The sequence below is a fragment of the Protopterus annectens genome, chromosome 11.part0 (genome assembly GCF_019279795.1).
Source record: "Protopterus annectens isolate FY-2018-M chromosome 11.part0, PAN1.0, whole genome shotgun sequence".
Classification (NCBI taxonomy): domain Eukaryota; kingdom Metazoa; phylum Chordata; order Ceratodontiformes; family Protopteridae; genus Protopterus; species Protopterus annectens.
The window spans coordinates 150,537,964-150,554,773 of NC_056745.1; the positions used below are offsets into that span (position 1 = coordinate 150,537,964).

Here is a 16,810-nt window from a genome sequence, read left to right on the forward strand (position 1 = left end):
GAAATACATGAGGATCCAACTTCCACTCGTGGGGATCCACCATCTGTCTGCTCAAAACATCTGCTAAGGAGTTCTGTGCTCCTGGCAGAAACCTTGCCTGTAGAGTGAGGTGCAAACTGAGAGCAGTCTCCCACAAAATCATAGCTTGCCTGCAAAGGGTGAATGGGTTCCCCCTTGCTTGTTGATGTACCACATGACAGTTGTGTTGTCTGTTTGAATCGACACTTGTCCTGGGTGAAGTAGATCCTTGAAAGCCATCAATGCAAATTGGACTGCTAACATCTCCTTCAAGTTGATATGTAAATGTTGAAGTCTGGCAGGCCACGTGTCTTGAACCCATTTTCCATTGAGGTGTGCTCCCCAAGCCTTGTCTGAGGCATCTGTCGTTAAGATCTGACTCGCCTCTGGTCGGGTCACAGAGAGTCCCTTGTTTAGGTGACATTCCTGAGCCCACCACAAAAATTCCTTTTGAATGCAAGGTATTATCTGAATGACAGTGTCCTGATCGTGGCAGTGTTGCGTCCATACACTTTTGAGATACCACTGTAGCTTCCTCATATGCAGTTTGGCATTGGGAAGCACCAGAATACAAGATGCCATGAACCCCAAGGCTTGAAGGACTGTCCTTGCAGTCAGCCTGGACCGTACAGACAATTGTTGGAAGTAAAGTGTAAGATTTCTTTGCTTGTCCGGGGTCAAAAAAGCCATCTGGGAGGCTGTATTCAGTCTCACACCCAGAAAGCACATTTCCTGAGAGGGTACTAGACTGGACTTTGTTTAGAATACCCTAGGCACCTTAACACTGCCATAACATACTGTAGATGGTGAAGTAGCTTGTTTTGTCTTGAGCAAGAATCAGGCAATCGTCCAAATAAGGATAAATTTGTATTCCTCTTAACCTTAAGAAGGCTATCACGAGCCAGAACCTTTGTGAACACCCTGGGCAGTAGATAAGCCAAAGGGCAATGCAGAGAACTGATAATGTAAAGTCCCAGCCAGCGCAGGAATCTCCTGCAACTGGGCCTGATAGGAACATGAAGATAAGCCTCTTTGAGATCCAGAGTTACCATCCAGTGATCTTTGCCCAACAGAGGCAGAAGTTGTTGCAACGTCAACATTTTGAATTTTGGAATGTCCAGGTATGTGTTGAGGATAGATAAATCCAAAATTGGCCTCCAAGTGTTTCCTTTCTTTGGTACAAGAAACAGGCGAGAATAAAATCCTAGGCCCACTTCTGACAGAGGGACCTGCTGTATAGCCCCCATTTGAAGAAGTAAAGAAATCTGTTTGTGAGCCTCTACCCTTTGCTGAGGAGGAACGTCTGGCATGCCTTTGAAAGGAGGCAATGTGTGAAAAGAAAACTTGTAGCCTCGGTCTATAATGTCCAACACCCATTTGTCCTAGGTGACTAAAAGCCAGTTTTGCCTGAAGAGTGCCAACTTTCCTCCCAGAGGAGCTGCCAGACAGGAAGGATCTGGCAGCTGAAGATGCAGGTCATTGGGTCTGTTTACGAAAGGACTGACCCCTGCCCTCATCTGTAGATTGTGCAGGGGAACTCCACGTTCTAGGCCTGAAAGAACCCTGAGCTCTGCCCCTAGACTGTAAATCAGAAGAAGGGTAAGCCCATCCCTTAGTAGGCCAATTTCTGCTAAACTTAGGGGGCTGCACCTGCAAAAAATCCTTAACAGTCTGCATAGACTTAGCTTTGTCTTCCATTTTCTTTAAGACAGACTCCACAGGAGAACCAAACAAAACTTCAGACTGCAGAGGAGCATCCAAAATTCGAGCTTTAACATGCTCTGACAAGTTCTGATCCTTAAGCCAGGCGTGCCTACGAATAACTGATCCAGTGGCAGCCACCCTGGAAGAAGCCTGTAAAGCATCGAAACCACACTGCAAAGAATGCTTACCCACCTGATCAGAGGCATGAACCAAATCCTGTAATTCCTTACACTCTATGCCCTCTGCCAAAGCATCTACCTTAGATTTTAACTGAGTAAGGAGAAAATTCTGGTACTTCAACATATGAAACTGGCAATTCAAAGCCCTCATTGCTAGAGTGGAAGAGGTATACACTTTTTACCCCACCTATCCAAAGCTCTAGAATCTTTATCCATAGGAACTGGATTCTTTACAACAGAAGCCCTGACACCCTTAGGTCCCTGGCTAATAGTTTCTGGGTCAGCCCTTGGGCTCTTATACAGATATTTATGAGCCTCTGGCACTCTGTAATACCTATCTGGTTTAACTGGCGCAGGAGGCAAAGAGTCTGGATTAAGGGAAGCCTCAGAGAAAACATCCTGAACAACATCCAAAACAGGAGGTATAGCCAAGGGCCGATGTTGTGGTAGAAACAAAAATTCCCTAAGCCTCTTTCGGGAATCTGAGAAATCCTGACCTTCCCATTTAAAATGCTCCCTCATAGAATGCAGGGTTTCTGAAAAAGAAAAATCCTCTGGAGGAGAAGCAGAAGGACTGGAATCCTCTGCGTCTGAATCAGAATAAGGAGAATAAGGAGGAAAATCCTGAATGTCTTCAGCCGAAGACTCTGAGTAATCTGAAGCCTGTTCCAAACTTTCCACCTCTGGCTCCACCCTAGGCCTCTTATCTGGAGGGGACATAGAACCCCTGATTAAAGAAATCAAATCTTCTGCCATTTTAAGCATGTGTTTTTTAGGTACAGAACCTGCAGAACTAGGACTGACACCAGAGGAAGGCAAACCAGGCCTGACCTTGGAAGGTACCTTAGAGACAGAAGGAGAAGGCCTAACCACCTTAGGCAAAGAAGGGAGTACAGCAACCTGAGAGGCCCCCTCAGCCTGACCTGACTCCTGAGAGGCCACATCTTGCAAAATTAACGGCTTCCCCTGAGACTCAGCTGAAACCTTGGCTGGATCTACAGATTCCACCGTAGTTTCTAAAGAACGGACGACTCATCCTGCTTGGACTTTAACGACTTTTCCTTGTTAGCGGTAGCGGCATCGGAGGATCCGACGGCATATTGTAATTACACCGCTAGCCTAGCGCTAATGGTGGCTTATTAAATCTAGCACAAAAGCGACACCCAACTACGCCGTGCTCAGGCCCCAAACAAGGAATACAGAGAGAGTGGTAATCCCTATGCGGTATCTGTTTCCCACAAGAAATACAATTATTCACTTTTCTGACATCCGGAATTAACTGAGGCAAGAAAAACAAAAATATTGGGTACTTAGCCCAACTTGGTTTTCGGTCTGAAACTCGGAATACGAAAATTTCAGAATGCTGAACTGCTTCTGCTTGGACCATGCGGCAAGAAAGAATGAGGATATGACGGTCATGCGCTTTAATACCATGGCGTCAGATCTGAGCGACCATGTCCGACGCCAGCCTAATACTTTGGTATTCGGGCCGACCGAGGACAGCGGACTACCCACAGGTTATGACTGCAGCAATGTGAGATGAAGAACATCAGCACTACAGATGTGATGTTTGCTCTGAGGGTGTTGAAGGAGAAGCAAAGAGGTCAGGAGGAGCTGCATTGTGTCTTTGTGGACTTTGAGAAAGCACATCACAGGGTGCCTAGAGAGAGGGAGTTGTATTGTACAAGGAAGTCAGGAGTGGCAGAGAAATATGTAAAAGTGGTACAGGATATGTAAGAGGGCAGTGTGACAGTGGTGAGATGTGCGGTAGAAATGATGGATGCGTTCAATGTGGAGGTGGGATTACATCAAGGATCGGCTCTGAGCCCTTACTTATTTGCAATGGTGATGGACAGGTTGACACATGAAATCAGACAGCAGTCCCCGTGGACTATGATGTTTGCGGATGACATTGTGATTTGTAGTGAGAGTAGGGAACAGGTTGAGGAGACCCTGGAGAGGTGGAGATATACTCTACAGAGGAGAAGAATTAAGGTCAGCAGGACTAAGACAGAATATGTGTGTGTGAATGAGAGGGAGGACAGAGGAATAGTGAAGATACAGGGAGAAGAGTTGGCAAAGGTAGATGAGTTTAAATATTTGGGATCAACAGTTCAGAGCAACGGTGAGTGAGGAAGAGAGTGCAGGCAGGGTGGAGTGGGTGGAGAAGAGTGTCAGGAGTGCTTTGTGACACACGGATACTGGTAAGAGTGAAAAGGAAGGTCTACAAGATGGTAGTGAGACCAGCTATGTTACATGGGTTGGAGACAGTGGCACTGACAAAAAGACAGGAGTCAGAGCTGGAGGTGGCAGAGTTAAAGATGTTAAGATTTACAATGGATGTGACGAGGATATACAGGATTAGAAATTAATATATTAGAAGGTCAGCTCAGGTTGGATAGATTGGAGAAAAAGCCAGAGAGGCGTTGTTGCGTTTGTTTGGACATGCGCTGAGGAGGGATGCTGGGTATATAGGAGAAGGATGCTAAGGATGGAGCTGCCGGGTAAGAGGAAAACAGGAAGGTCTAAGATACGGTTTATGGATGTGGTGAGAGAGGACATGCAGGTGGTTGGTGTGACAGAGAAAGATGCAGAGGACAGGAAGAAATGGAAACAGTTGATCTGCTGTGGCGACCCCTAATGGGAGCAGCTGAAAGAAAAAGAAGAAACTCAAGAAAATGAAAACTACTTCAAAGAAGACTGAGTATATTTGCTTTTCCCAGAACTAGAGTCCTGACATTGGAAATCCATAGGAGAGGGAACTGTATCACAATCAATGCCAGACTCTTCTGACTATCTTCAGGATTTTCTGTATCATAACAGTGCTCAGTTAAGGATTTTTTGAATTCTAGGACCAAGTACCTGGCTAATGAAAGAATGTTTATGCATCATAAGTGTACCCTTAGATGAACAATGTCTAACACTGTAAGTATCCCTGGAAGAGGACTGAATGGGGGATGGCTCTTTACCCTGGGCAAGAGGTCTCTTTCCCTGACTACCCACACCCCAAAAGGTAGATGATTCTTCCATGTCCTTATCAGACAATGAAACAGCTGGAGAGGATGCATCTGACCCCTGGTTTGTGATGATGAAAGAAGTAACACCAGAGGAACGCAGAGGAGGCGCTGAGCCTGCGTTGACTGCAAGGACTTGCTGTTAGCAAGTTTTTTTTTTCTTTTTAGGTACAGTGGGAAAAGAACCAGCAGGACAGGAGTGAGTATTCATGATGTGACTGAGGAAGATGCCTACCTGTCAGCAAGCAGTGCTGGAAAGAGATGACTGGAAGGTTACACAACACAACAAACACAACACACACACACATACACACACACACAGACACACACTTCCTAAAACTGTCCCAAATTGAATGTACATGCATAACAAGTACATAAAATCCCTGAGAGAAGGAGTCCTTTCACTGAACTACTGTAACTGAAAACAAATGCCCAGGTAAGTTGTCACTAAGTACACAAGCAACAGAAACAATGTCTGTAATTTTAACACCCCTTTAAGTAAAATACAAATACCTAAACTCAAAAGTTGCAAAAGCACTACACTTTTAACATAAACAAATGCCACCAAGAAAAGAAATAAACCTCTTAACCTAGTAAGACGGTTCTGACAGAAAGCTACAGATATTTAAATAAATAATAGGTTTCTTAAAGAAAAAAAATGACATTTAGTCAAAAATCGTAAAGAGGGCAATAAATTCTTTGTGGAAGGGTTTCCCCAAAGTGGACATACCTGCCAGAAGTGAAGCTTTAGACTGAGTGCTGAAGGCTCTCCCTTCTGTTGCCATTTATCTGATTGATGGCTGGCCAATCAGCAGTCATACGGAAGCTGTCGGAGGGAACCAGAGTTTTTGAAGCAGGGCAGTTGTTAATTCATAGGCAGGAAACAACCCAAACAGACAAAGGCTACTGCAGCAGTGGGAATGATCAACACCAAGTGCTACTGAAGTAAGTATACTATCGATAGCCCCCCTCCCAGCAAACTATCCTGCCACAAAAACGCAAACCTACAAAACCTGTAGGACAATTCAGTCAAAACAGCAGAACTTTCAAACCAATAACTTCACATAAGTGTGCTCGGTTTCCTAGCAAACACAACATTTTAGTCTGAAAAAATGTAAGTTTTCCTCAGACAAATGAATTTTAGTGGAAGGCTTTCTCCAAATGGGATTTATCTGCCCAGACTTGAAGGATCATTTAACAGCTGTCAGTTCCATTGAACCCGAAGGAGCAGACTTTGGTAGTAAAAGCGATGTGACTAATTTTGTGCTCTGTCTTCACATTGGAGCTCCCTTGAGACTATTCACAGTGTATAGACAGTGCCCTTAAGTTTTGAAAGCTGGATGGTCAGCTAGGGTGGGACTGAAATAGCTTAGGCTTCTGCAATAGTGATTTTAATGCTGAACATCTAAAGATACATCATGAAAATAAGTGGAAGACTGGCACATATACTCTTGGTCTCCTAGCACTAGGACGTCTACCTGCCTTTCTGGTCTTGTGTTTCTTTTTCCTACCTTGGTCTTTATCTCCATCTTCCTCTTATGTCTGGGAGATTAATCTCTGATTACCACAGATTTCAGTCTCATATGCTGGTAGAGACAAAAGATGAAACATACATCCTGAGCAAACAGCTTCTTCCATTCTGAATAACTCAGATTTACTTTTTCCCCTCTTTTTAACTGTAGAACTGAGAACAAAGGTGCTTCCCAGTTGCAGGTTGTTGCTGATGGTTGACAATCTCACTTTCTGGGGGTCCAGGGGTGAGCCAAACTAAGTAAAAGCCTAAAACACCCACTATTAGGTTAGCTGTAGTTGTTGTCAACCCGTCAATGGCCTGCATCCCTTAATTACATAAAGTCCACCTCAGCTCTACTTCAGGGGTATTGCCACTAGTTTCAGTGATGTTTGGTGTACTTGGTAGATGGCTCTCTACTATCCTTGCAGTTTTCCTAATCTGAAAAGGAATGTCATTGCATTTGGGGAGTTGCTTTGCATTACTTTTTTTTACATTACAATACATGTCAACATTTTTGTTAAGGATACTTCTTTTGGCTGTGAAGTAAGAAAATAAAACTACAGTCAGGATTACCAACAGGTTCATGGGCTGCTGGTTTTCTAGGAATTGCAGTACATGTTGCAGCTAACTCTGCATTATCTGGCAGATCCCATTTTAACTTGAAGGGTAGGAAATTTGAAGGCTTGTTGCAAGTAAATTGTGGTTTAAACAGTTCATATTTCATTTACAGACTGATTAAAAAGTAATCAACTATTATGAACAAATGTTTTCTTTCAGTGGATAGCCTTTGTCCACAACAGTTCAGAAAGCAAAAACTCTGTATTATATTGCAGTGGTGGCAGGTAAATTAACATCAAACTTAAGGTAGGGTCATGATAAATTTATTAAGATAAATTATGTCTCATCACTGAATTTACATAATTTTCATGTGTGTGTGTGTGTGTGTGTGTGTGTGTGTGTGTGTGTGTGTATGTGTTGGGGGGGCCTTAAATTGGCAAAACTATGTTCTTGCGGCAGATATTTGATATGACTGGGGGATGGGTGAGAGTTTTTGTTCTACTTAAAACTTTTTTTTTTTGGAAGAGTTGTGTGTACATATATGCATGTTTGTGTCTTACTGCATCAGGGCAGCACACTCCAGTTGGTACTGTCCTTTAAAATGCTTTTGCTCCCTACAGTCATTGTGTAAATGAAAGCTTGTTATTAAGGTACTGTAAAGCAAGTTGTAACACATCAGGTGGAACATCTCACCTCACAGTGTTGTTCTGCAGCCAGATGTACAGCAATATAGCTTTTATGCATCACCGTGACAAATAATAGTTCAGAAACATAAAACCACTATTATGTTATGGCTGACATGTCTGCACACTGAATTACTTAAAAGTGTTGAATGTATTTTGTGTTCTGTGACTCCTCATAGATGTTATTTGCAATATTTTAAGCAGGTTACAGTTAATGTATTAAAACCAGTTTACATATTTAATTTTAATTTATTTGTGTGTGGGTTGAATGATTTTTATTATTTATGTTTTGTTACCCAAGTGCAGTCATCCTTACGCAGCCCTTGAGTCATTTAGTATCTGTAAATCCAGGCCTGATTCCCTTTATTCACTTGCTCAACGGACTTTCAGCAAGCAAAACTTCCAAGTTACTGATGAAAAAAGGCAGTTATGCCTCGTCAGTCTCTGCCAGTCAAAATTATTCAGTAATCAGAGCAGCATTTATAATCAAGCTAAAAAAACGGGGTATGACAACACACTTTAGGGACTGCATATGTTCTATTAATTTTTTTCCATATAACATAACAATACTAGCAATGAGGATTTCATACCTTTTGCTAAAGGAGATGAAAGTTATTAGCCCAGTATTGTAGGCTACCACCACTGCTAAACTCAGGTTATGCTGGCCACCACAATGCCAAAAATGAACTAACATTTCCTTAAACTGAGTGGGAAAGATTAGCAATTGTTGAGACAGCTTATCCTCTGCTGATGAGGACTGGAGGCACATGGCATTTCTTCTTTCAGCTTAACAAATGTTAATGAGCAACATGTGGTCATCGCCCAAAAGAGAAGAGAAGTTAAGAAACAACAGCAGGTTCTGGTGGTGTACAGGGGAAAAGCTCTATGACCTAGACAATCTAAGTTCAATTAGCTCCTTGAGTGCCTGATGAAGCTGGCAGGCGAGGCGTGGATCAAGTAGCACATGCCAGCCTGCCTATCTGGGAGAGTGCGTGTGTGTGTTATAACTCTGTCTCTCTACTTGGGTTAAACATGCTAGTTATCACCCATGTAACACAAGTCTGTACAGCACATGCTACCGTGGTGAACATGCACAAAGCTGGGGGATTCAGGATGTAGAGATATGCTCCCTGCAGAAGGGCAGCAAGCAGTGGAGCCCAGGAAGCCTCCTTCAGGGAGTAGGAAACTCCGGCAGGCAGCTGGCACACTTCCTATCACTGGTCTCTTGTTGGGAAGCAGATAGGCTAACAGGAACAAATGGACTACAGGGCTCTCAGGTAGCTTGGGGAAACCTAGTTCCCACCCCAAAGAATGCATGAAGGGCCCAACTCTGTGCAAGCAGAGGAGCCAGCGGCCATGATTCAGTGAAGAGAAGAAAAAGAAGAAAACGTTTAATTACAAGTCTACATCATTACAAGTATGGTGATGCTAAAATGAGGGGGCAAGCAGAAGTGGTTCTGACAGACAGATTAAGCACTAAGATAAGGTGGGGATGTGGGGCAGGCATGACAGATAAAATCTAGCCAGCAGATGAAAAAAATTATATTGCAAAATAAAATAACCCACAGGTCAATTATGTATAAGTGTGGCCAAATAAATGGAACATCTGGACAGTAAGCTGAACACAAGAAGTAAAGGACAAAGAAATTTTATGGCAGGTTATGTGGGAAATGTAGTCTTGTCAAATATGACAAGCTCAGAGGAAATTCCATTTTGCTGAACAGTTACTACCTACAAGCATTCAAAGCTTTTTTTTTTGCAAAAGCAAGAGTTTAGCTCCTACTTTACATTTAAGTTGCAGCAGAAAACTACATCTCACATACGGTACACATTAACAAGCAATATACACACATACTTACATGCACACACACACAAACACACACTCATACATACATATATATATATATATATATATATATATAAATACACAGCTGCGGTAGCGTTGTCGCCTCACAGTAAGACGCTGCCCAGTTTGATTCTCAGCTAGAGCATCTTCTGCATGGAGACATGCGTGAATGGGCGTACCTTCGTTGAAGGTTGTGCGTCAGAGCTGGCAACTCGATACGTAAAAATCTACTGCCAATCATTAGCGGACCGGAGTTCCGCTGTGGCGACCCCTAACCGGGAAAAGCCGAAAGAAACAACAATATATATATAGAAGATATATATATATATATATATATATATATATATATATATATATGTGTGTGTGTGTGTATACACACACACACACACACACACACACACACACACACACATATGCTGCGCACACACTTTTAGATACAGGAAGGCTTTTGCCATTTTCCTCATCCTACGTTTAACTACAGCTCACAAAAAAAAAATTGCTGACCATCTGCATCCTGTCTGCCTGTAGAACTAACAAGAATAAAATAAATAATATAAAATAAAAAAAAAATGTTTACCTGCAGTGCATGATGGATGAATGATGTTCCCCATACTCTTCCTGGCTCAGGACTATAAATGGTTGCTCTGATTTCACACCCTCTTTCTCTACACTAGGCTTAGATGTTTTTTCAAAATCTGTCTGGTCGATGCTGATTTCTCGTGAAGGCTCAGATTCAGGTACAGCAGCTTCAGTTTTCTTTTCAGTGTTCTATCAAAAACAGTTTTTACCACAAATGTGTATTAATTATTCTACATTAAAACTGTAGATCAGAACAGAGAAATTTCACAGGTCTGATCCCCACAAATGCATCAGATACTTGCATGAATACTCTGTACACTGCATTAAACAAAGCCAGCTATATCAGCACGAGTACTTTATTTGACCTGCAGCTTGCACTCATATCTATCTCAAACCGTATTATTTGTTCAACACACGTTATGAATTAACAGCACAGTCTAAATGGTGGTTAATGAAGGAAGATATGAAATGGGTTTGAAAAGGTCTGTGCTGGTGCTTGATGACAATGTCTCTGCTCAGTAAACCCCAGTGATTCAGAAACAGGGTTTAAAATGGCAGACATTTGAATTATTACTGAGGTAAGCTTGGTGAGCAGCACTAAGCTCTAAAGCACCAGAGGACAACTGAATGTTGTTTAGTGACTTGTTGCTTCTAACAACCTGATAGTGCAGTGACAATAAAGCTGCTAGGGGAAGAGATGAGTATATGAACCTTTACCCAAGCAGTTCAGACAATGAATGCTAAATATTAATGTTAGCTAGTGGCCCATGAGGTAAGCTGCAGTCAACTACTATAAAAGAATGGTTTATTTATTGTTCATATAGTGCATAAAAAGTACAGTTGTGTACACTTACCATACATGCAGATGTTCGAGTGCATTCACTGTTGCAGTCATCACCTGTGGGATATCCCTGCTGTGGTAGTCCTCGGCCGGCCCGAATACCAGAGTCAATGTTTTTCTGCGTTATCTGCTGTCGCCTGTAGACTGATGTCAGGTTGCCAGTACTATAAATCAAGGCAGCTGACACCATTACCTCAGTCTTTCTTGCCCTAACCATTCAGAAACCTCAGGAAATATGGCAAAGTGGTCCCGGTGGTTAACAACCACCCCAAGAAGCTTATGTATCCTTAATGAAAGAGGATATAAGGGGAAGGAGGGAGGGAAACCAGGACTGCAACAGTGAATACATTCAAACATCTACATTTATGGTAAGTGTACATAACTCTTGTTCTCTTCTCATGTTTGAAAACTTTTTTTGTTGTTGTTTTGAACTCTTCTTCATGTTTCACTTTTGCAGTCATCACCTGTGGGAAGATTCTCAAAGCTGAAGAAGAGAGGGGTGGCAGGATTAGTTAGAGATCTAGACATGGGTAAGGAGTCCTTGCAGAACTGCAGAGGTAAACCCTGCCCTAGCCTTAAAGAAGAGAGGAAGGTGGTAATGCTTTGTAAAGGTATGGACCGAGGTCCAGGTGGCAGCTAATAAGATGTCCCTGGTAGGAACTCCTCTGAGGAATACTGTGGAAATGGAGGCTGCCCTAGTGGAATGGGTATGAATAGACTTAGGGGGAGGTTTCCCATGAAATCTGTAGCAGAAATGGATGCAGTGTGATATCCACTTAGAGATAGTCTGCTTGGAAATGGGCTTCACCTCTGCCCCTAGGGCAAAACTGAGAAGAAGTTGGTCTGTTTTTCTATAGGGTTTAGTACGGTCCAGGTAATATCTGAGCTGCCTGTGCACATCCAGGGAGTGCAGAATTATTTCCCCCCTGTTTTGAGGTTAGGGAAGAAAGTAGGCACATGAATAGCCTGGTTGAGAATCACATTAGATATCACCTTGGGCATAAAGGAGAGGTTAGTCCTAAGGGAAACCCTGTCTGCATGGAAAATGATGAAGGGCTCAATGGTCATCAGTGCCTGAAGTACAGAAACCCTTCTGGCTGAGGTGATGGCTAGCAAAAAAGCAGTCTTCCAGGAGAGGAATTTTAGTTCTGTTGAAGCAGCAGGTTCAAAGGGTGGTAAGGTTAGTTTTTCCAGAACATAATTAAGATCCCAGGCTGGTGTGGGAGGTCTTCTGGGAGGTCTGATATTAGAAGCCCCTCTGAGGAATTGCTTAATCGAAGGGTGAGCGAACAGGGGTTAGTCTATATTAAAATGAGCTGAAATGGCTGAGGTGTGGATTTTAACAGAAGAGAAGTAGAAGACACTATTAAGTAATTCCGCTAGATAGTCCAGGATGAGAGGGACAGAAGGTTGTGAGGAACTGGGCCCTCTGGACTGGCACCAGGAGCAGAATCTTTTCCATTTCCCTGCATAAGATCTTCTGGTGCTGGGCCTTCTGGCCTCTGTGATAACGTCTAGGACCTGCTTGCTTAGCAAGAGCCCTTCACCTATCTTAGGAGTACCAACCATGCTTATAGCTTGAAAGCCTGCAAATCTGGGTGCAGCATTTCCCTCCCTGCTTGAGTCAAGAGGTTTAGGATCTGTGGAAGCTGCCTGGGAGGATGTGATGTCAGGCTGTCTGGGCTAATCTGGAGCAACGAGGATGGCCTTGGGCCCCTCCTCCCTTATCTTGATGAGTACCTTGGGAATAATAGGCAGAGGGGGGAAAGTGTACCTTGGGAATAATAGGCAGAGGGAGGAAAGCGTACACAAAGAGGGAGTTCTAAGGGAACGTCAAGGCATCCACCTTCTATGCCAGGTGGTGATATTCCCTGGTGCAAAATTTCTTTAACTGATGGCTGAAGTGCGAACCAAAGAGATCCACCTCTGGCTTTCCCCACGCTTGAGTGACTTGCACAAAGATCTTCTTGTGGAGCTGCCATTCACGGGGGTCCATTAAGTGTCTGCTTAAGTGGCCTACTAGGGTGTTGCTGATCCCTGGTAGCTATTGGGCTACTGGGTGTAATCCCATGGAGGAGGCAGTCAGTCAGAGGTTCATGGCTAACCTGCACAGAGGGTAAGATTGCGTCCCTCCCTGTTTGCTAATGTACCACATTACTGTGGTGTTGTCTGTTTTAATAAGGTGAACTCCTGGCATGAGGTGGGGCTGGAAGGCTGTCAGAGCCTTTTGCACTGCAATTATTTCCTTCTGGCTGATATACAAGGGAAGGTGTTGGGGATCTCAAATACCCTGGGTGCATCTGCCTGCTAGATGGGCACCCCAAGCAATGTCTGAGGAGTCAGTGGTGATAGTCTGCCCGGTGGGGCAGTGGCAAGGGGAGACTCTGGTTCCTGGCATAGGCCCCTGCCCACCAGAGCAACTCGGCCCTTATACAGGGGATCAGTGGGAGAGAGGTCTCTAGAGGCTGTGAGTGTTGGCACCAAAGGTTCCTTAAATATCACTTGAAGTTTCTTCATGTGTAGCCTGGCCAGAGGAATCAGAAGGATGCAAGAGGCCATGTATCCCAAGGCTTGGAGGAACTTCCGTGCTGTGAGGTGACTTTTGGATGCCAGCTAGGTAAAGCAGAGAAGGCAGGGAGCTCTCCTTTTCTGGGGGTAGGAAGGCTATTTAGGATGCTGTGTCCAACAGAGCTTCCAGGAAAATCATCCTCCTGGAGGGAGTCTGCTTTGATTTCTTCTTGTTGTTGGTAAACCTCAAGGAAGTTAGGAGGGTTGTGACGAAGTGTAGATCCTGGAGCAGTTTTTCTTTGCTCTCTGCTTGGATGAGGCAGTCGTCTAGATAAGGATAAATCTGTATATTTTTCTGTCTGCAAAATGCTATGGCCGGGGCCAAACATTTGGCGAAAACCCTGGGAGCAGGAGATAAGCCAAAGGGAAGAGCAGAGAACTGAAAGTGCTGTGAGCCTGCTCTTTAACGCAGGAATTTCTTGCAGGACTCCCTTATGGGGATATGGAGGTATGCATCTTTTAGATCCAGGGTCACTAACCAGGTATTTTTTGTCAGCATAGGCAGCAGCTGCTGCAGGGTTAGCATTTTGAATTTGGGGACCACCAGGGATGTGTTCAGCATGGACAGATCCAGGATGGGGCGCCAATTGCCCTCCTTTCTGGGAACAAGGAAAAGCCTGGAATAAAAGCCTTTGTCTGCTTGATCTACGGGGACAAGTTCTTCTGCCCCCTAGGCTATGAAAATTTAGACTTGCTTTAATGCCTCTGCCCACTGACTGGGAGGTAAGTCTGGTACGCTCTGGGAATTGGAAGTTCATTGAAAGTGAATTTGTATCCCTGGAAAATGATTTTTAGGACCCACTGGTCCTTGGTTATAGACAGCCAATTTTCTTTGTAGAGGGAAAGCCTTCCTCTGAACTTCTGGGTGAAAGGACGGTGTGGGGGGGGGGGGGTAAGAAGTCACTGGGAGTTTTTGCCATAGAGGGATGGCTTAGAACTCTCTGACCTAGGGACAGATGTGGTCCTCTGTTTAGTTCTCTGTTGTCCCTGCTGTAGGGACCTGGGTAGCCTGTCTCTGTGGGGCTTAGCTTGCCCCAATCTGCTGGGAACAGGAAAGGACCAGTGCTTAGAGGGAAAGTTCCTCCTGAATCTAGGAGGTTAAACCTGAAAGAAATCTTTTACCGTTTGCATAGATTTTGCTTCGTCTTCCATTTTATTAAGCACCTCTTCTGCTTTTTCTCCAAACAAGTGGTCTTTGTCCAAAGGTGCATCAATTAATTTAGACTTGACATGATCAGGTATTGGTTGTTCCTTCAACTATGCATGTCTCCAAATGACAGATCCAGACACTGCTGCCCTGCTAGAGGCATCTAGTGTGTCATATCCACAGAGTAAAGAGTGCCAAGTCACTTGACAAGTAGAGTGCAGTAAATCTGCTAATTCCTTAGAATTGGCACAGACAGGAAAAGTAGAAATATTTTGCTTTAACAGTTCCAAAGTGTAAGATTATACTCAACAGGGTTTTAAGGTTGAAAGTAATTCTGCTACAAATATGTAACATAAATAAGGTATAAAATAAAGCTTGCTTAAATGCAGAAACAGAGTTTAGTAATATGTGATCAGCATCCATACTAAATAACAGTGGCTTGGAAAATAAGGAATCTGCTGAATAGACATTTTTCCTTACAGACTTAAAAACAGGATGTATGCAAAAGCAAAAATGCAAAATCTGCTTTTAAAGAACACTGTGACAATGTGTTGCCTTAAAAACATGTTTTTCTGCACGGACAACAGGACATGTTTATGACAATATGTTTCCTTAAAAGACATGTTTTTCTGCATTTACAAAGATACAAATAGAATAATAAAGACAAAAAACAGGATGTTCACACTGTCAGAAAAGCTGAAAAATAATATCATTAAGTCAGAAGTTTGCGTCAGCATCTGCAACAATCAGTATTGTTTCTACAGGATGAGCAATTCTCAAAATAGAATACCAAGAGGAAATGTATATGTGTGTGCACTAAAATTGTATATAAAGATCTGTATTAATCCAGTTATGTTAGGGGTATTGGGAGGGACACATTTGTCCTGAGGTAAATGTTGTTTCTCTCACATCTGTACTATATGAGAAGTAAAGTGGAACAGTACTTTAAGCTGTAACAGAAGTACGTGTGGTTTATTTGTTACTGCTCTTAAAAGACAGGTGTTGCAAAGTATATTCTCTCATCAGTGTATATTCTGCAAGTTTCTGTATGCAGCATACTGTGAATGCCACTATAACCAGACTTTGATTTCAGCAGAATCCAGCCAGCAAGATTGTGTCTTAAGAAGGCTTCAAATCCATCACAGTAAGCAGCACCATATAATTTTTCACAAACTGTGCTGTTGATATTTTAACATATGGAGCTGACAGTTGAGAGCTCTGAGGGCTCCTTATCAGAAAGGGTAGGGTTCTTTGCAGAACTAGCCCTGGCTCCCTTGGAGCCCTGTATAATGACCTCTGGGTCTGCAGCAGGATTTCTGTACAGATATTTGTGAGTGTCTGGTACTCTGTAATATCTGTCTGGCTCATTGTCTTTTCCTTTTAGTAGTAGTGGCTTGCCTGCCCCTGATAAGGGAAATAAGATCCTCCGCTACTATGCTACTTTGGGCATTACTATCTGCCTCTGTCTATTACAGACATGGGGACCAGACCTGGGTGAATTTCCGATTTCCCATCCACTGGTCAAGGTTATGCTTAAATAGGGTTAGTGATGAACTCTGCTTCACATGGATGGGGACCCTGTTCCAGAGCATGGAGATCCTCTGAAAGACATATATGTCTCGCTAACAGGTCTTATTTATGTCACAAGCAAAATTTAAATACTTGGATCTAGTGGTTCTGATGCTGCTTATTTTGTGAATATGCAAAAGGTCCACAAGAGCTGGATCTGAGGCTGCCTTGTATGCCAGGCATAGAACACCTCTCAGTAAACTGTAGGAGATCAAGTAGAGGGACAGGGCCTTAAGGAGATCCATACAGGACAATGTGTTTATACCCTGGATCCTCCTGTCAAGTAACCTTTGTGGGCATTTCAACTGCTGCATATGTCTGGTCAAGTACATGGTAATGGGGAGCATTATACTCAATGATGGGTCAGAAAAGGGGTGAATAAAGTGGCACTATGACTTCCTTGGACCTGGATGCCATGCCCTTACTTATGAGTTTGGTGACAGTGAATGACTGTCTTACCATTTTGGCCATGTGGTCAAAGGTCAGATTATTGTCTACATATGTTCCCAGATCCCTGACTACTTGGTCAACTCGTAGTGGTATCTTATAGACAGGGTAATTAGCCTGGGTGGCAGTTTTCACAAAATGCCC

The 16,810-nt window shown here is 43.3% G+C and overlaps 1 protein-coding gene across 1 annotated transcript in view; it reads right to left on the reverse strand.

Moving 5' to 3' along the window:
* WDR91 (WD repeat domain 91) overlaps positions 1-16,810 on the reverse strand; it is a 1,072,555-nt gene that overhangs the window by 318,733 nt on the left and 737,012 nt on the right. The window contains exon 10 of the mRNA XM_044087550.1: positions 10,093-10,283. Within this exon, the coding sequence (XP_043943485.1) occupies positions 10,093-10,283 (191 nt within the window). The remainder of the gene's footprint in view (positions 1-10,092; positions 10,284-16,810) is intronic.